The sequence below is a fragment of the Thalassophryne amazonica genome, chromosome 18, assembly GCF_902500255.1.
Source record: "Thalassophryne amazonica chromosome 18, fThaAma1.1, whole genome shotgun sequence".
NCBI classification, from domain to species: domain Eukaryota; kingdom Metazoa; phylum Chordata; class Actinopteri; order Batrachoidiformes; family Batrachoididae; genus Thalassophryne; species Thalassophryne amazonica.
In genome coordinates this window covers 32,015,237-32,035,163 of record NC_047120.1, presented here as the reverse complement: position 1 = coordinate 32,035,163, position 19,927 = coordinate 32,015,237, and the positions used below count along the sequence as shown (strand labels likewise).

Sequence of the window (19,927 nt, the reverse complement as noted above, 5' to 3'; positions counted from 1 at the left end):
ACTCTATTGGCTTTGCTCAAAAAGTAAATGAGTCCACCCACCACTTTAATCATATCTTAGATCTTGTTCTGACTTATGGTATGGAAATAGAAGACTTAACAGTATTCCCTGAAAACTCCCTTCTGTCTGATCATTTCTTAATAACATTTACATTTACTCTGATGGACTACCCAGCAGTGGGGAATAAGTTTCATTACACTAGAAGTCTTTCAGAAAGCGCTGTAACTAGGTTTAAGGATATGATTCCTTCTTTATGTTCTCTAATGCCATATACCAACACAGTGCAGAGTAGCTACCTAAACTCTGTAAGGGAGATAGAGTATCTCATCAATAGTTTTACATCCTCATTGAAGACAACTTTGGATGCTGTAGCTCCTCTGAAAAAGAGAGCTTTAAATCAGAAGTGTCTGACTCCGTGGTATAACTCACAAACTCGTAGCTTAAAGCAGATAACCCGTAAGTTGGAGAGGAAATGGCGTCTCACTAATTTAGAAGATCTTCACTTAGCCTGGAAAAAGAGTCTGTTGCTCTATAAAAAAGCCCTCCGTAAAGCTAGGACATCTTTCTACTCATCACTAATTAAAGAAAATAAGAACAACCCCAGGTTTCTTTTCAGCACTGTAGCCAGGCTGACAAAGAGTCAGAGCTCTATTGAGCTGAATATTCCATTAACTTTAACTAGTAATGACTTCATGACTTTCTTTGCTAACAAAATTTTAACTATTAGAGAAAAAATTACTCATAACCATCCCAAAGACGTATCGTTATCTTTGGCTGCTTTCAGTGATGCCGGTATTTGGTTAGACTCTTTCTCTCCGATTGTTCTGTCTGAGTTATTTTCATTAGTTACTTCATCCAAACCATCAACATGTTTATTAGACCCCATTCCTACCAGGCTGCTCAAGGAAGCCCTACCATTATTTAATGCTTCGATCTTAAATATGATCAATCTATCTTTGTTAGTTGGCTATGTACCACAGGCTTTTAAGGTGGCAGTAATTAAACCATTACTTAAAAAGCCATCACTTGACCCAGCTATCTTAGCTAATTATAGGCCAATCTCCAACCTTCCTTTTCTCTCAAAAATTCTTGAAAGGGTAGTTGTAAAACAGCTAACTGATCATCTGCAGAGGAATGGTCTATTTGAAGAGTTTCAGTCAGGTTTTAGAATTCATCATAGTACAGAAACAGCATTAGTGAAGGTTACAAATGATCTTCTTATGGCCTCGGACAGTGGACTCATCTCTGTGCTTGTTCTGTTAGACCTCAGTGCTGCTTTTGATACTGTTGACCATAAAATTTTATAGTAATAGATTACAATTTGTTCATGTAAATGGGGAATCTTCTTCACAGACTAAAGTTAATTATGGAGTTCCACAAGGTTCTGTGCTAGGACCAATTTTATTCACTTTATACATGCTTCCCTTAGGCAGTATTATTAGACGGTATTGCTTAAATTTTCATTGTTACGCAGATGATACCCAGCTTTATCTATCCATGAAGCCAGAGGACACACACCAATTAGCTAAACTGCAGGATTGTCTTACAGACATAAAGACATGGATGACCTCTAATTTCCTGCTTTTAAACTCAGATAAATCTGAAGTTATTGTACTTGGCCCCACAAATCTTAGAAACATGGTGTCTAACCAGATCCTTACTCTGGATGGCATTACCCTGACCTCTAGTAATACTGTGAGAAATCTTGGAGTCATTTTTGATCAGGATATGTCATTCACAGCGCATATTAAACAAATATGTAGGACTGCTTTTTTGCATTTATGCAATATCTCTAAAATCAGAAAGGTCTTGTCTCAGAGTGATGCTGAAAAACTAATTCATGCATTTATTTCCTCTAGGCTGGACTATTGTAATTCATTATTATCAGGTTGTCCTAAAAGTTCCCTAAAAAGCCTTCAGTTAATTCAAAATGCTGCAGCTAGAGTACTGACGGGGACTAGAAGGAGAGAGCATATCTCACCCATATTGGCCTCTCTTCATTGGCTTCCTGTTAATTCTAGAATAGAATTTAAAATTCTTCTTCTTACTTATAAGGTTTTGAATAATCAGGTCCCATCTTATCTTAGGGACCTCGTAGTACCATATCACCCCAATAGAGCGCTTCGCTCTCAGACTGCAGGCTTACTTGTAGTTCCTAGGGATTGTAAGAGTAGAATGGGAGGCAGAGCCTTCAGCTTTCAGGCTCCTCTCCTGTGGAACCAGCTCCCAATTCAGATCAGGGAGACAGACACCCTCTCTAGTTTTAAGATTAGGCTTAAAACTTTCCTTTTTGCTAAAGCTTATAGTTAGGGCTGGATCAGGTGACCCTAAACCATCCCTTAGTTATGCTGCTATAGACGTAGACTGCTGGGGGGTTCCCATGATGCACTGTTTCTTTCTCTTTTTGCTCTGTATGCACCACTCTCCATTTAATCATTAGTGATCGATCTCTGCTCCCCTCCACAGCATGTCTTTTTCCTGGTTCTCTCCCTCAGCCCCAACCAGTCCCAGCAGAAGACTGCCCCTCCCTGAGCCTGGTTCTGCTGGAGGTTTCTTCCTGTTAAAAGGGAGTTTTTCCTTCCCACTGTAGCCAAGTGCTTGCTCACAGGGGGTCGTTTTGACCGTTGGGGTTTTACATAATTATTGTATGGCCTTGCCTTACAATATAAAGCACCTTGGGGCAACTGTTTGTTGTGATTTGGCGCTATATAAAAAAATTGATTGATTGACACTCGCTTAACCTCCAACACATTTTTAACATACTCTTCCTTTAAAATGACCCCGCCATTTCTCTTCCTGTCCTCACCATGGTAGAACAACTTGTACCCACCGCCGATGCTCCTGCTCTTACTTCCCTTCCACTTGGTCTGTTGTACACACAATATGTCTACCTTTCTCCTCTCCATCATATCAGCCAGCTCTCTCCCTTTACCAGTCATACTACCAACATTCAATGTCCCCACTTTCATTTCCATCCTTCTAGTTTTATTCTTCTCCCGCTGTTTGTGGAAACGTTTTCCTCCTCTTCTTCGTCATCTTCGCCCAGCAGTAGCCCAATTTCCACCGGCACCCTGTTGGGCAACAGCACTGGTGGCGGATGTTGTTAACCCGGGCCACGACCGATCTGGTATGGAAATTCGATTCTTAGTCTGCATAGTTGGGTTGGCTTGTTTTACACCAGATGCCCTTCCTGACGCAACCCTCCTCATTTATCTGGGCTTGGGACCGGCACTCAGAATGTACTGGCTGCACACTCCATGTGGCTGAGTTATTAGAATTGTTGTTATTATATCTAAATGTAATCACCAATGTAAATACCAACATTTTAAAGAGTACCTGTAATGTAATTGCAATACAGTCACTTGCCCAGTTCTGGATCACTGCTGTAGTTTTTGCGCCGCCGTTTCTCGTAATCAGCGTGAATAAGCTAATACTTGGTACCAATGGAAAGATTGATGTTTTGTCTACAAACGACGACAAGCTCGACCGGATCCAGCTGTCCTTGTGATCAGCAGAGGAATCAAAACATCCCAGTGTCTGCGGTGTGCACGCTTTTTCTCACTCACTCATTCCTGCAAGTTTTAAAGTAATGATCTCTAAAACATAGCAAAGGTGAGTTAGCCATTCGGTGTTTTTGGTTCTAGAGTGGGAAAATACTTACTTACTTACTTGGGTAGAAAATGTCAGTGTGTTATGTCTTGCTGTTTAATTGCTGCGTGCATTTATCTCCAATGAGAAAATTTGCCAGATGTGGATCACTGAAGCAGCAGCCTCATGTCTGTAGTTGTGAGCTATGTGTACTTTGGGGGTCATCTCAAAATCACGAATGGGCATGAATGGGGGGCTTTTACTTTTTAATTCTGGAGAAATCTCACCTCCACACTTCATTTTTTGCTCGTAAAAACATATAACAGTGCCTTGCGAAACTAAGTAAATTCTCATTTAAATAAGTATAATTTATATCATTTTGTGTTCAAAATACATTCTCAGGCACAGTGTGTATCATTCTGCATCAGAAGGGCTCCAGCCAGATGCCAGGAATGACCCCAAAGTGACGCAGAGTGTCGTGATCCAGAACCGGGCAAAATTATCCATTTCCGGCAAATATTTGCAACACATAATGTGGCTTCACACTTTAAGTAGAAGGGCTACACCAACCAGACTTTTTCAGCAAGATAACATCCAAATGCCCAATACAACAATACACAATAAAGGACATTCAGTTGCATTACGGCTCCGTATAGCGGGACTTTAAAAAAGGTGATCCAGAACTGGGCAACCGTCTGTACACATTCTCGGTAACTAGATTAGTTACATTTATTTTGTAACCTGTTACTCTCCAACACTGGTCACAGAAGATTAGCCAAGTTGTAAAACTTTGTTTATAACAGAAATGTGACAAAACCTCATTGTCATCTAATTCGAAAATCTAAATTAAAAACAGTTGTTGCAAAATATAACTTCTGGTGGCTGTTAGCACCTTGTAGCTCACGGTGTGCTTCTTAGTGGGTGGTGTGACGCCGAGTAGCCAGTAGACGGCGACACTAGCCGCAGCCACGGAGCCGGACACAGAGTAGAGCCACAGCAGGTGGGTGCGCGCGTCGTACACCGAGAAGCCTGGCACGAGCGCCGCAGGTACGACCGTCGCCATGAATACCGCAGAGGCGATGATCGCGTGCGACGACGACATAGCTCTGATTTCATGGTCCCACATGACGGTGAACGCGCGTGTCTTAACTATCAACACCAATTAAAAAAGAAAAAAAAAGTCTGAAAATATTAATGTAGCAGCTGGAATCTGACCGTCGCAACCTATCTTCCGTAAACAACACGCAGTTTCTCGGGCACGTAAAGGTAGCCACAACCGGTTCACTTTCACAATAAAATAACATCCACGCTGAAACGATCAAAAACCATGATTTTTTGTTTGTTTGTTTGTTTGTTTGAATATGTGTGCTGTTTTTGGTTGTAATTTGTTCCAAGAATTTTCAGCATTTTTTCCTCAATATAGTGACAATAATGTTTTATTTTTATCACCCCGCCCCCCGAGGAACGCAAATGCAAATACGATTTGTGTGATTGGTGAGTTCTATGGTCACGTGATCGTGACGGAGCGTCTTTAGCAGGAAGAATATATCGATGGTGTTTACAGATTGAGGAATTAGCGAACTGTTGGTTTTGCTCAGTATTTCAAAGATCTCTGTTTAAAACAGCTAACGGCAAAGATGGTTTGCGAAAAGTGTACGTATGAAATTATTTACGTACTTTCTGTCGTTATGTTTACGCTATCTTTTCGTCGGTTCTGTTGTTGCTAACTAACTAGCTAAGTCTTAGCTCCCATCATGTCATGACACTGTTTTGTCACCATTTCTTTAAACTTATTGTTATAAAATTCTTTTCCCCCCAGGTGAGAAGAAACTCGGTAAAGTCATCACTCCCGACACATGGAAAGACGGAGCCCGCAATACAACAGGTAGCATTAATACAGGCAGGAAATGTAGTTACCAACTGTTAGTTGAACATTTTTGGCTGTTTTATGAGTAGTTAATTGTTAAAACATCTGTGAATTTAAAACAGTATCATTCTATGGTTGCACCGGCGTTCTAAATTGTCAAAATATTTAAATGCAGTTTCTAGCTGCCAAGCAAAGCAGGATTAGCAGCAATAAAGTGAAACAATAATACTACAGTTTATAATAATATTTTCAAAACCATTTTTTACAAAAGTACTTTCAGTACATTTTACTGTAAAACAATAGTTTTGCTGCTGTCCAGGTAGGTTGAGTCAGGATAACTGGACTTGTTTAATTCCTTGAAGATGTTTCAGTCTTTATCCAGAAGAGCTTCATCAGTTGTAGTTGGAGTAGTGAGACTCAAATATTTATCCTGTGTGGGATCACTGATGTCACAATGATCATAGTTTCTTTTGAGGAGAGGTGAGGGCGACCTTTGAGTTTCTGTGTTATTGACAAAAGGATAGAATTATAGGTAGGAGTGAGGCGGTATCTCAGTCCCCCACCTCAGTTTAGAGAAGGTTTCACCACTTTAACCAAGATGACTTCCTTGACTCCTCTTTCAAACCAAATATTAGACAGTTTTGAGGCAGCTTAATATGATCCCAAAGTGCTTCTCTTTACATAACTTTCCATGGAAAAATTGTTCGTAGTAGCTTTATTTTTCCTCGTGTACGAGGTCTATTAGAAAAGTATCCTACCTTATTATTTTTTTCAAAAACCATATGGATTTGAATCACGTGATTACATCAGACATGCTTGAACCCTCGTGGGCATGCGAGAGTTTTTTCACGCCTGTCGGTTACGTCATTCGCCTGTGGGCAGTCTTTGAGTGAGGAGTCGCCCACCCTCTCGTCGTTTTTTTTTTTCATTGTTCAGAGACTGCTGCTTTGTTTGATCAAAATTTTTTCAAAACTGTAAGGCACAACTGAGTGGACACCATTCGATAAATTCAGCTGGTTTTCGGTAAAAATTTTAACGGCTGATGATTGATTTTGGTCTGGTAGTGTCGCCGTAAGGACGCCTGACGGCGATCTGCGCTTCGAGGTGGCAGCGTCTCACCGTTTCAAGTTGATAACTTCCACATTTCAGGCTCTGTTGACCCAGGAAGTCATCAGAGAACAGAGAACTTTCAGAAGAAGTCGGCATGAGGCGTTTATTCGGACATTCCATTTTTAACGGACATTTGTAATGAAAGAACGTGCGGGCAGAGTCGCATGTCGGGCCGGACCCAACCGCGGGGGGTCGCAAAAGGAAAAACACCTCCGTTGGAAACCTTAACGGACAAGTTGGAACATGCCCAAGCTGTTAAACAATTTCTCAGTTACTCACTTGTTGAAAGCCATCAAAAGCCACCTGAATTTTACAAATGGTTTTCAACACGGAGGTGTTTTTCCTGTCGCGGCGCACACAGATTCGCCGAGTCGTCACGGAAACGACTCGGTGAATTTGCGCGCACGTCTTTCATTAAAAAATGTCCTTAAACAGTGGAATGTCCGCATAAAGTCTTCATGCCGGCCTCTTCTGAATCTTCTCTGTTCTCTCACGACGTCCTGGGTGAATTAAGCCTTAAATTAGGATGTTTTCAGGTTGAAACAGGCCGATGACGGCGCCTGGAAGTGCTGCAGGACATCCCGCTCTGTGGGAAGTCCTTACATCGACAGAAACACCCCATAATCTCTTATCAGCCGTTAAACTTTTCACCGAAAACCAGCTTAATTTCTCGAATAGTATCCATTCGGATATTTCTCACATGTCCAGAAAAAATTTTGATAAAGCAACACGCGCCGTATGGAGCAGCGTGTGAAACAAAGGAATTCAGCCGAGAGGGCGGGACCACATCTCACTCAAGGCCTGCCTACAGGGAAATGACGTCACGGACATGCGTGAAAAAACTCACGCATGCGCACGAGGGTTCAAGCATGATTGGTGGAATCGCACGTCATTCAAATCCATATGGTTAAAAAAAAAAAAAAAAGGGTTGGTTTATTGTCTAATAGACCTCGTATATGCCACAAACACATTTGGAACCTTTTTTACCAGCTGACTTTAGTTTACTCTTGGAAAGTAGAACAAGTAAGTCCTTTACAGGCCCTGAGGCTCCTTTGGCTGGTGCTTACCCACAGCTACTGTCACATGAAGTGGATCTAAGTTCACAACTTACCCAAAACCTGGTGGCAGTCCACTGCATGTTACTTTCCCAGCCACTGTTGGTAACCCTTTTATAGATGGGTGTATTTTCTACTTTTTTTTTCTTTTTTTTTTATTAATATCCCAATTTCATAGCCTTAAGAGTCTGCATATCATGAATGCTTGGTCTTGTTGGATTTGTGAGAATCTACTGAATCTACTGGTGCCTTGTTTCCCATGTAACAATAAGAAATATACTCAAAAACTGGATTAATCTTTTAATCACATAGCACTACTATTATTCTGAACACTACTGTACAGTGCATCCAGAAAGTATTTACAGGGTTTCACCTTTTCCACATTTTGTAATGTTACAGCCTTATTCCAAAATGGACAAAATTAATTTTTTCCCTCAAAGTTCTACTCACAACACTTCATGACAACATGAAAAAGATTGGAGGGAATTTTTTTGCAAATTTATTAAAAATAAAAAACTATGAAATCACAGGTTGGATGGGGAACATTGGTGCACAACCATTTTCAGATCGCTCCAGAGATGTTCAATCAGATTCAGGCCTGGGCTCTGGCGCCACTCAAGGACATTCGCAGAATTGTCCTGAAGCCACTCCTTTGATATCTTGGCTGTGTGCTTGGGGTCATTGTCCTGCTGAAAGATGAACCGTTGCCCCAGTCTGAGGTCAAGAGCACTCTGGAGCAGGTTTTCATCCAGGATGTCTCTGTACATTTCTGCATTCATCTTTCCCTCAATCCTGACTAGTCTCTCAGTTCCTGCCACTGAAAAACATCCCCCCAGCATGATGCTGCCACCACCATGTTTCACTGTTGGGATGGTGCCTGGTTTCCTCCAAACATGTCCCCTGGCATTCATGCCAAAGAGTTCCATCTTTGTCTCATTAGACCAGAGAATTTTGTTTCTTGTGATCTGGGAGTCCTTCAGGTGCCTTTTGACAAACTCCAGGCAGGCTGCCATGTGTCATGTATCCAAACTTCTTCCATTCACAGATGTTGGAGGCCACTGTGCTCATTGGGATCTTCAAAGCAGTAGAAATTTTTCTGTTCCCTTCCCCACATTTGTGCCTTCAGACAGTCCTGTCTTGGAGGTCTTAAGACAATTTGTTTGACTTCATGCTTGGTTTGTGCTCTGACATGCACTGTTAACTGTGGGATTTTATATGTAGACAGAGGTGTGCCTTTCCAAATCATGTCCAATCAACTGAATTTACCCCAGGTGGACGACACCAATTAAGCTGTAGAAACATCTCAGGAGGATCAGTTGAAACGGGAGGCACCTGAACTCAATTTTGAGCTTCATGGCAAAGGCTGTAAATACTTATTATATGTGATTTCTTGGTAGTTGTTGTTGTTGTTGTTGTTTTTAAATAAATTAACAAAAAAAAAACTTTTCATCCTGTCATTATGAGTATTGTGTGTAGAATTTTGAGGGAAAAAAACCATCCATTTTGGAATAAGGCTGTAACATAACAAAATATGGAAAAAGTGAAGTGCTGTGAAGTTAAAGCCCAGGCTATAGATTGGTAGTCCATCTCTTTAATCTTAAGGCCTGGACAGCGCACATTTCAGTTAACACTAAATCTCATAAATATTTAACTGTGTGTCCAAGTATCATCTCAGCTCAGCATTATTTGTACTAAGCCTTTCACAAAAAGCTTGCATCCTATTTGTTTGTCTGTGTACATGTTGCTTGTTCAGATTGGAATGTAATGCATGACTGTGATAACTGCATTTAATGGTGCATTTCCATCTTTTAATCAGAGAGTGGTGGGCGGAAGCTTAACGAAAACAAGCTCCTAACATCAAAGAAGGCTCGGTAAGTAGCACTGGGCTGATTCTATATTTGCTGACTGTAAGTCACTTTGATGGTATGACACAAAGATTATTGTGTTTCCTTCTCTAATTTAGCTATGGCTGAGATTACCCTATTCATTTCAGTTACAGTCCTGGTCAGAGTTATTGGCACCCCTGATTTATTTATTTATTTATTTATTTTTTGTACAGTTTTGTCTTCCCAACAGAAGGTCCCAAGGTTAAGGCTTTTTGTGCCCCATACTCCTTGTACATGTAGAGTTGCATCAAGAAGGGCAACTCACAAAACCTGTGCCCAGTCAACATGAAAACATATACTATGTCGACTTTGGCAACCCCCAAGCAAAATGGAGGAGCAGCCAAAAGAAAGAGTATTTAATAAAATGAATGTCTAGTGTTGGAAAAAAAACAGAAAAATGCTTTCAAATACTGAAATGAATGAGATTGTTATGAAGGACCACTTTTTCCATTTGGACCCAGTTTTTATGAGTTTACCTGGTTGTGATCCAGAAAAAGAAGGTCAAGGTCAGCACTCTGATCTTGTGAGGTGGTTCTGAAATGAACCTACATACCAAACATCTTGGGTACATGACATTTAGAGTCTAAACCCACTCATGAAGATTGTGAGATGAACTTGTATCCAAAACATTTGGGGTCTGTGAGTATTTGGTTTCAGGTATTTGTGCAGTGGTGGACGGATACACACACACACACACACACACACACACACAGAGAGAGCCCGTATGTGCCATATAGCTTCATGGCAGTGAGAGCTAAAAATTCCAATATAAAATGTACCTGTGACACAGCTATCGGCACACTGATGAATTTGCAGTCAATCACATTTTACAACTAGTTGCAGCCATCACAGTTACAGGCACGTCACTCGCAGTGTTGGAGTTCGTTGTTACTACAAAAAAACAGATGTTACACATTACTCGCTAATTGAAACAAATACATCTTTGCTCTCCATGGAAAGTAACTTATTGCATTGTTTATTACTTCTACGTTACTCAGCAACAGCCTATTGCCAAACATTAGACCTATGTGCAAAGCTCATATATAACACATTCCTGTTGTTTATGAGAAAGTATGTCCCCTCTTTCTCTCTCGCGCTGTCTCTCTCTCTCAAGCTGAATCAAACTGCAGTTTTACATGTTTAAGAGATCCGTTGCAGGTTTAACTAATGATCATTAAAGCAGATGCAGTGCGTTAGTGCAAAAATCTGACAAATATTTGCTACTTAACATACACACACTGTAGATATTTCTATTTTTCTTTTCTTTTGGCTGCTCCCATTAGGGGCGCCACAGCAGATCAATTGTTTCCATCTCACCCTGTCATCTGCAGCTTCCTCTCTCACACCGACCACCTGAATGTCCTCCCTCACCACATCCATATACCTCCTCTTTGATCTTCCTCTTCTTTTCCTTCCTGGTGGCTCCATTCTTGGCATCCTTCTCTGTATGTACACTGGGTCCCTCCTCTGCACATGTCCAGACCATCTCAGTTTCACCTCTGTGACTTTGTCTACAGACTGTCCCACCTGAGCTGTCCCTCTGATATGTTCATTCCTAATCCTGTCCATTCTCGTCACTCCCAAAGAGAATCACAAAATCTTCAGCTATGCAACCTCCAGCTCTTTCTCCTGTCTTTTTGTTAGTGCCACCGCCTGTAAGCTATACAACATCACTGGTCTCACGAGTCACGACTGTCTTGTAAACTGTCCCCTTCACTCTTGCAGATAGTCTTCTGTCACAAATCACTCCTGCCACCTTTCTCCACCCACTCATCCTGCCTGCACATCACCCTTATTCTTAAAAATAGGAACCAGCACACTCCTCAGGCAACCTCTCACTTTCCAAGATTTTATTGAACAGGCTCCTAAACATTTCCATGCCTTCACTGGAATGTCATCTATACCAGCTGCCTTTCCACTCTTCATCGTCTTCATCCTGCCTAATTTCTTGCACGTCCTGATTTACTCTCTCTACATCAGGAGTGTCCAACCTTTTTTGAACCGAGATCTACTTTTAAAGTTGACAGTGTATCAGTCTCTACCAAGCCATATCAATTTTTTTCTTTTTTTCAAATTTTTTCCTTTTTTCTTAAGTCTGGTATGTAGTGTAGTGATTTATTTTTGACAAAGAAAAAAAAAATCTGCCCCAAATTGACATGACATACAGGCAGTTGGGACATTTATTTATTATTTTGCTGTTCTGTTTGAATTTTGCAGGTCACTTAAAAAATAAAGCACTTGGGCCAAAAACGATTGATGAATAGAATTTTATGTGGCAAAAAATAAACATGCACAGTTGCAAAGACGGAGGTGGGAACCACACTGTCTTGCATCTATGTGAGCTACTTGGAAGCGCTCACTAAGGCGCTTTCAGCCAATGAAACGGAGTAACTTGCTGCTGGATGTCTGCTTCCTTTTCCCTGTGAGTGGAGGAAGTCGGTGGTCTCCTGTGAATGCTTTAAGACGGGGGAGGAGCCCAGTCCCACGAAAGCACCTGCTGCTCATTGAGGAGAAATCTGTGTTTTCACATAAGTCTCCAGAAAAAGTCGCTAGATTTCTTGCTAGTCACTTTTTTTGGGGGGGGGGGGCGCTGGAGGGGTCTCTCTGACTGGCCTCTCTCTTTGACCGGCTTCTCTCTCTCCCTCTCTCCCTTTTATGCAATAGACTGGAACTTGGCTTACAATCGACTGGTTGGGCACCCTGCTCTGCATCATCCATCCTTCTCTCGCTCTCATTGTCTTCATTCATATGTTCCTCCTTCCACTTTCTCAATACTGTCCTCGCTTGTCAGCACATGATCATCTGCATCCTTTATCACTCTGCTGCACATCCTTTCCAGATTGGTCCCTTTGCCTGGTTAATCAGGAATCCTTTTCATCTTCCTTGGTGTTTAAATTCATATACGAGTCTGTTAGAAAAGTATCGGACCTTTTTATTTTTTTCAAAAACCTGATGGATTTGAATCACATGTGCTTGCATGAGCCAACCTTGAACCTTCGTGCGCATGCGTGAATTTTTTTCACGCCTGTTGATTGCGTCATTTCCTGGTAAGTAACCTTTGTGTGGGACGTGTGTTGTGATGGGTGGTCTCTTGTCAGATTTTCTTTGCAAGGAAAATGGCGGAATGACTGGAGCAGCGCGACTGCATCAAATTTTGCCAGAAACTGGGTGACAGCCAGGCGGAAACCATTCGGATTATTTAGACATCTTTCGGTGACGATGCTATGGGCATCACACAGATTAAGGAGCGGTACAACTGGTTTAAAGATGTCTGCACAACAGTGGAGAGCGAGCCACGCTCCGGTCGGCCATCAACATGCTGAAATGACCAGATCATTTCCAAAGTGAACGCTGTGGTGATGTAGGACCGTCGTGTGACTATCCGAAAAATTGCGGAAGAGGTGGACATCAGCACTTTTTCGGCACATTCCACTGTGACAGAAGATTTGGCCATGAAAAGAATTGCAGCGAAATTCATGCCGATGGCTTCGGCACGAAGCTGCTGACGGAGCAAAAGCAACTTCGTGTTGAAGTCTCACAGGACATGCTGGACTCCGAAAAATGATGCCCACCTCTTCCACCATTCGGAAGATTCAGACGGCTTTTGGTGGCTTTTCAGTCGTGTGACTATCCGAGAAATTGTGGAAGAGGTGAGCATGTCACAACGTTTCCTGTGAGACTTCAACACGGAGGCGCTTTTGTTCCGTCAGCTTCGTGCCGAAGCCATTGGCATGAATTTCGCTGCAACTGTTTTCATGGCCAAATCTTCTGTCACAGTGGAATGTTCCGAAAAAGTGCTGATGTCCACCTCTTTCTCAATTTTTCAGATAGTCACACAACGGTCCCGCATCACCACAGCGTTCACTTTGGAAATGACCTGGTCATTTCAACATGTTGATGGCCGACCAGAGTGTGGCTCACTCTCCACCGTTGTGCGGCCGTCTTTAAAGCGGTTGTACCGCTCCTTAATCTGTGTGGTGCCCATAGGATCGTCACCAAAAGCCGTCTGAATAATCCGAATGGTTTCCACCTGGCTGTCGCCCAGTTTCTGGCAAAATTTGATGCAGTCGCGCTGCTCCAGTTGTTCTGTCTTTTTCCTTGGAATGACAAAACGCTGAGCGCACAACACACGTCCCACACAAAGGCTGCTTACCAGGAAACTATGCAATCGACAGGCGTGAAAAAAATTCATGCATGCACACAAATTTCAAGGTTGGCTCATGCAAGCACACGTGATTCAAATCCATCAGGTTTTTGAAAAAAATAAAAAGGTCCGATACTTTTTTTAACAGACCTTGTACATCTTACTGTAGGCCTTTTAACCTTACACCGCATCTCGTTGTACTTGTACTTTCTTCATTTCTCTAACTATTCCAGTTCTTTTTCACCAGCTTTTCCTCTTTTCTTGTCACAACCAAGTATGGAGCTAAATCCAGGCCAAAAGTTTTGTAATCTGAAAATAAAAAAAGATTGAAAAAATAAACTTTGAAACTGAAAATTCAATGTTTGTTCTTGAATTTTATAATAATTTAAAAAGTATTATCAAAATAAAAATAAGTGTAAGATGTATATTTTTCAGTTTAAATATATTTTTGATTCAGCTCTGTAATTATTTTGATCAAATTTATTTTCATTCGTATTTCTTTTTTCACCTTCAGATGTTTTTTTTTTTCACCTTCAGATCCTATTTTTTCAGTTTCAAACTTTTGGCCCCATTCTGGTGTGGGAGGGTGTGGCTTTGATTGAGAGGGGCGTGGAATTGTGAGTGACAGCAGAGCAATCAGTCCTCACATGATTTTGCTTTCAAGAAACTTGGGTACTTTGATAGAAAATGACTCTACTCCAGTCTCCGTCGTGGATTACTACGCGGCTGGCGCGTGAACGAAAATAGGGAGAATGAAAGCTTATTATGAGGCTTTAAACCCTCGAGATAAAGCTGTTTATTGTGATCGATGTGTAGCAGTTGGTTCAGTGGATCCGTATGTTGTACCGGATAGTGAATTTAATGACGATGTAACAAAGTGGCTGGCAGTTTCACAGCATAAAATTAATATGACCAGAACCAAGCAGCCCACCCGTAAATCCAAAGCTGGAAGTGCACTCTGGCTACCGGCGGTGTGAAGAAGCCTCACCGTTACAGGCCCAGCACTGAGAGAGATCCTTCGCTACCAGAAATCCACCGAGCTGCTGAGCCACAAGCTGCCAACCAGGTGCCTCGCTGGCCTCCTGTAGAGCATCACAGCGGAGCTCTGAAAGCGGAGGTCGGTCTTGAAGTCCTGAGCGATTTCTCTCACCAGGTGCTGGAAGGGCAGTTTGTGGATCACCAGCTCGGTGGATTTCTGGTAGCAGCGGAGTGCCGCAGTGCCGGGCCTGTAAGGGTGAGCCTTCCTCACACCGCCTGTAGCGCTCTTCCGGGCGGCTTTGGATTTGGATTTACTGGCGGTCTGCTTGGTTCTGGCCATATTAAAGCTTCCTTCAGATCTGCTGAGCCAGGTCTCTCTGTGTGTCACTTAGAAAGCTCGTAACACTCCACTGCTTGATGGACAATAACTGCTGGCAGCCTGTAAAATGAGCGACCTGCCTCATTTTTATGTGGCGATGCTGCGCTGCGTTCACGGTCTTGTGTGGATTTGGGACACATCGTTTTTTTAGGTATAGATGTTAAACTTTATAATTTTGCATATTTTCCAGTTTTTAAACATGAAAAATGACCAAAAGTGGTCTAGAATTACTTGTAATAGGCATGTTTGTCCTTAGCATTACTTTATTTACAGGTATTAAGACAATACAGTGCAGAGAAAGTGTTAAGTCATTATCTATCAAAGTACCCACATTTCCTGAAAGCAACATCATGTGAGGACTGATTGCTCTCCTGTCACTCACAATTCCACGCCCCTCTCAATCAAAGCCACGCTCTCCCACACCAGAACGGGGCCAAAAGTTTGAAACTGAAAAAAATAAGATCTGAAAGTGGGAAAAAAGATCTGAAGGTGAAAAAAGATATGAATGAAAATAAATTATTTGATCAAAATAATTAGAGCTGAATCAAAAATTTATTTAAACTGAAAAAATATATATCTTACGCATTTTTATTTTGATAATACTTTTTAAATTATTATAAAATTCAAGAACAAACATTGAATTTTCAGTTTCAAAATTATTTTTTTCAATCTTTTGTTATTTTCAGATTACAAAACTTTGGGCCTGGATTTAGCTCCATAACCAAGTACCTTCGTAACTGTTGTCCAAAATTGCTTCAACTCCATCCAGTGTCTGTCTCACCTCCTCTCTGAATTTCACACAGCAGTCTTCCTCTTCAGGTTCCACCGTCTGATCCTTTGTTGAGCTCTCACGTTCTCTCTTCTCTACCTCTAAAGTCATCCTATGACCCACCACCCGATGCCGTCTAGCAACACACTCTCCTGGCACGTCCTGACATCCGTTCGTCTGCCCGAGACTATGGTGTAGCATCCAGTTTGTTTTTTGCTCCAACATACACTTCGTTAAACTTGCTTTCGCAAGCCATTTCTAAGAAAATGAATGAACAAGCACCTGACTTACATGTGCAGCAGAACATCAAGAAAATGAACAATGCTTTTTAATCCACACATTCTGCCTCCACTTTATATGGTTTATTTTTTATTGAAGCCTGCACCACTCACTCACTCACTCACTCATCTTCAACCACTTATCCGGGACTGGGTCGCGAGAAGCCTGCAACATCCCCCTCAATAAGCCGTTGGAATGGTCATTCACAGACAAACCCTGTTGGACCTGAAAGAGTTCAGCTATTTTTCACCCATTCTGGGGTGTTATCGTGAAAATAAACAAAGTTATGGCTAGCCAGTGACATCCATGCTGCTTGACATTCAGGGGAATCCAGTAATATTAGTGTGTGTTCTTCAGAACTGTACAGTGATTACTGAAGTTAGAACAGTAACGCATTAGATTACTGTGCGGCAGACATTTAATGCGATTACAGTAGCATGTTCCACCCAACACTGGTCACTGAATGTCTTGGATTTAATTTACATCAATAATTAAGAAATATAATGACTGTAAAAGTGATTTTTGTCTGACAAAAAAGTAATAGTTTGTCCAATTTCTTATGAGCTCAGAATCCCTCGTACTGTATCTTTGTGAAACTCTTTGAATTATAGCTAAACGTGTACACTTCAAGCACAGCTTCTTTGTCATACTGCCTCAGTTGTGGTGGTTGTACAGAGGTCCAAATACTTAATTGTCCTGACTTTATATTATGGTATCACTGGATCACATGGCTATAATTTGCTGTGTAAGGTGCATGTGTCTGATTGCTCAGTCAAGTTTGCAAATATTTCCAGGCTAAATATTTCCTGTCTACTGTATTCAATACTCCTGTTTTTCTACATAATGTGAATACAGTTACACGAGGCGGTATTTGAAGTGAACACCCGATGTGGGTGGCATCAGGTATCCCCACTCAAAATTATTTTACTTTTGCATGCATCATTTTTGCATCTTTGTGAATCGACTCAGTTCTTGTTATAGAGAAGGTGTAAGATTTTGAGTTTAGTTAAAGTATCACATGCCCCTTCACATGCTGACTTATTTCATTTGTTTTAAATAATCACAAAGCATCTTGTCGTCAGACAGAAACAAGGCATTCATTGTGTTAATTTAATACTACAGAGAAATGCTGAGTGCGTGACTGAAGCTAATGCTTCACTATCTGTAAATCTGTGTTGTATTTCCTTTAGGTTTGACCCATATAGCAGGACTGGCTTTGCTACATGCAGGATTTGCAAGAGTTCGGTTCATCAGTCCGGATCTCACTACTGTCAGGGCTGCGCTTATAAAAAGGGTAGGAACTCACTCATCTGATGCTACAATGAAAAATGCTTAACTTCCTGATTAGTTTATGTTTGGGGCCCAGTATTTTTCTCAACCACTTTTCAACACTTTAGAGCAACTGGGGATTAAAACCACCCACCTTTCCAGTTAATGGATGAACCTCTGTTGAAGTTGTCATCCCACTCAGTGAATACGAGGGCTGTCAATAAAGTATAGGTCCTTTTTTTATTTTTTTCAAAAACTATATGGATTTCATTCATATGTTTTTACGTCAGACATGCTTGAACCCTCGTGCGCATGCGTGAGTTTTTCCACGCCTGTCGGTGACGTCATTCGCCTGTGAGCACTCCTTGTGGGAGGAGTCGTCCAACCGCTCGTCGGAATTCCTTTGTCTGAGAAGTTGCTGAGAGACTGGCGCTTTGTTTGATCAAAATTTTTTCTAAACCTGTGAGACACATCGAAGTGGACACGGTTCGAAAAATTAAGCTGGTTTTCGGTGAAAATTTTAATGGCTGATGAGAGATTTTGAGGTGATACTGTCGCTTTAAGGACTTCCCCCGGTGCAAGACATCGCGCAGCGCTCTCAGGCACCATCGTCAGCCTGTTTGAAGCTGAAAACCTCCACATTTCAGGCTCTATTGATCCAGGACGTCGTGAGAGAACAGAGAAGTTTCAGAAGAAGTCGGTTTCAGCATTTTATCCAGATATTCCACTGTTAAAGGAGATTCTTTTTAATGAAAGACGTGCGGACGGGTCCGCGCGTCGGGACGCAGCCGGCGCAGTGCGGTGGCACAGGAAAAACACCTTCGTGTTGATAACCATTTGTAAAATCCAGGCAGCTTTTGATGGCTTTCAGTGGAGTGAGTATATGAGAAATTGTTTAACAGCTGGACATGTTCCAACTTGTCCTTAAGGCTTCCAACAGAGGTGTTTTTCCTGTGGCAGAGCGTCGCGGCGGCTGCGAGCCGACGCTGCAATCCGCCCGCACGTCTTTCATTGAAAAAAAAAATCTCCTTTAACAGTGGAATATCCGGATAAAATGCTGAAACCGACTTCTTCTGAAACTTCTCTGTTCTCTCACGACGTCCTGGATCAATAGAGCCTGAAATGTGGAGGTTTTCAGCTTGAAACAGGTTGACGACGGCGCCTGGGAGCGCTGCGCGACGTCTCGCACCGTGGGAAGTCCTTAAAGCGACAGTATCACCTCAAAATCTCTCATCAGCCGTTAAAATTTTCACTGAAAACCAGCTTAATTTTTCGAACCGTGTCCACTTCGATGTGTCTCACAGGTTTAGAAAAAATTTTGATCAAACAAAGCGCCAGTCTCTCAGCAACTTCTCAGACAAAGGAATTCCGACAAGGGGCTGGACGACTCCTCCCACAAGGAGTGCTCACAGGCGAATGACATCACCGACAGGCGTGGAAAAACTCACGCATGCGCACGAGGGTTCAAGCATGTCTGACGTAAAAACATATGAATGAAATCCATATAGTTTTTGAAAAAAATAAAAAGGACCTATACTTTATTGACAGACCTCGTACATACAGTGACCTTTTGAAACTTTTGAAATTTGTTTAACATCAAAAGATGAATATGATAAAACAGTTTAGCATGTGAGCTTTACATCCTGGTTTTTACATCTAGATGTATTAAACAACATAGAACATAAAATATTGGAAGGTGACAGGTATTTCTTGTACTCCTCGTGTGTACTGTCATATTGCTTATTTAAACATTGAATAGCTCTGAACCTTTAACTGTGAAAACTGCAGGTGTTGTCAAAAGGGATAGAGCCAAGACCAAATAGCTGTCTCTGGGAGAAAAGCAGTCTTAGAAAAGAATTAAAACCAGTCAGAGGTATTGTAAAAATACTCAGCATAGCAAATACAACAATTTGGAAAGTTCTGAAAATGAGAGAAATTAAGCTTATTTAATTTACATAATGTCACATAAGACATCATTTTTAGATGCTTTATATTGAGAGCAGGGTCCTTATTTATAAATATTTGAGTGTAGAATAAAACATGAAGCTGAAAACTATCCCAGTCCCAAAGAAACCCTCCATAACAGGATTAAATGACTACAGGCCTGTCACCCTGACATTTGGGATCATGAAGTCTTGAACGGCTGGTGTTGAGCCACCTGAAGGACATCACAGGACCCCTGCTGGACCCCCTGCAGTTTACCTACTGAGTAGCCAGGTCAGTTGAGGATGCAGTCAACATGGGACTGCATTACATCCTGCAGCACCTGGACTCTGCAGAGGTATATGTTAACATAAAACACAACATAAAAGCATCATGCTTTTATGTTTGTGGGTTTTTTTTTTTTCACTTTCTCAACCTGCTTCTATTTAAGTGTCACAGGAGAGTGCTGGGCCCTATCCCAGCGGCCACAGGGCAAAAGGTGGGGTACACTCTGGCTAGGCTGTCAGTCTATCTCAGTGCCAACACACAGACACAGACAAATTCAGTCACACCTACAGTCAATTTAAAGTTTCCAGTTCACCTAACCTGCATGTGTGAAATAGAAGGATGCAAGAGCACCAAGGGGGAACCAACGCAAACATGGTGAGAATGTGTAAAAA

General features: G+C 41.7%; 2 protein-coding genes across 2 annotated transcripts in view; one reads left to right on the top strand and one right to left on the bottom strand.

The window, feature by feature from the left end:
* pigf (phosphatidylinositol glycan anchor biosynthesis, class F) overlaps positions 1-4,876 on the bottom strand; it is a 29,040-nt gene extending 24,164 nt beyond the window's left edge. The window contains exon 1 of the mRNA XM_034193540.1: positions 4,481-4,876. Coding sequence (XP_034049431.1) covers positions 4,481-4,714 — 234 coding nt within the window. The 5' untranslated portion in view covers positions 4,715-4,876. The remainder of the gene's footprint in view (positions 1-4,480) is intronic.
* A 224-nt stretch (positions 4,877-5,100) lies between these two features.
* The window catches only part of cript (cysteine-rich PDZ-binding protein), a 38,289-nt gene continuing 23,462 nt past the window's right edge, over positions 5,101-19,927 (top strand). Inside the window, exons 1-4 of the mRNA XM_034193541.1 lie at positions 5,101-5,241; positions 5,408-5,473; positions 9,437-9,491; positions 17,246-17,349. Of these exons, the coding sequence (XP_034049432.1) occupies positions 5,226-5,241; positions 5,408-5,473; positions 9,437-9,491; positions 17,246-17,349 (241 nt within the window). The 5' untranslated portion in view covers positions 5,101-5,225. The remainder of the gene's footprint in view (positions 5,242-5,407; positions 5,474-9,436; positions 9,492-17,245; positions 17,350-19,927) is intronic.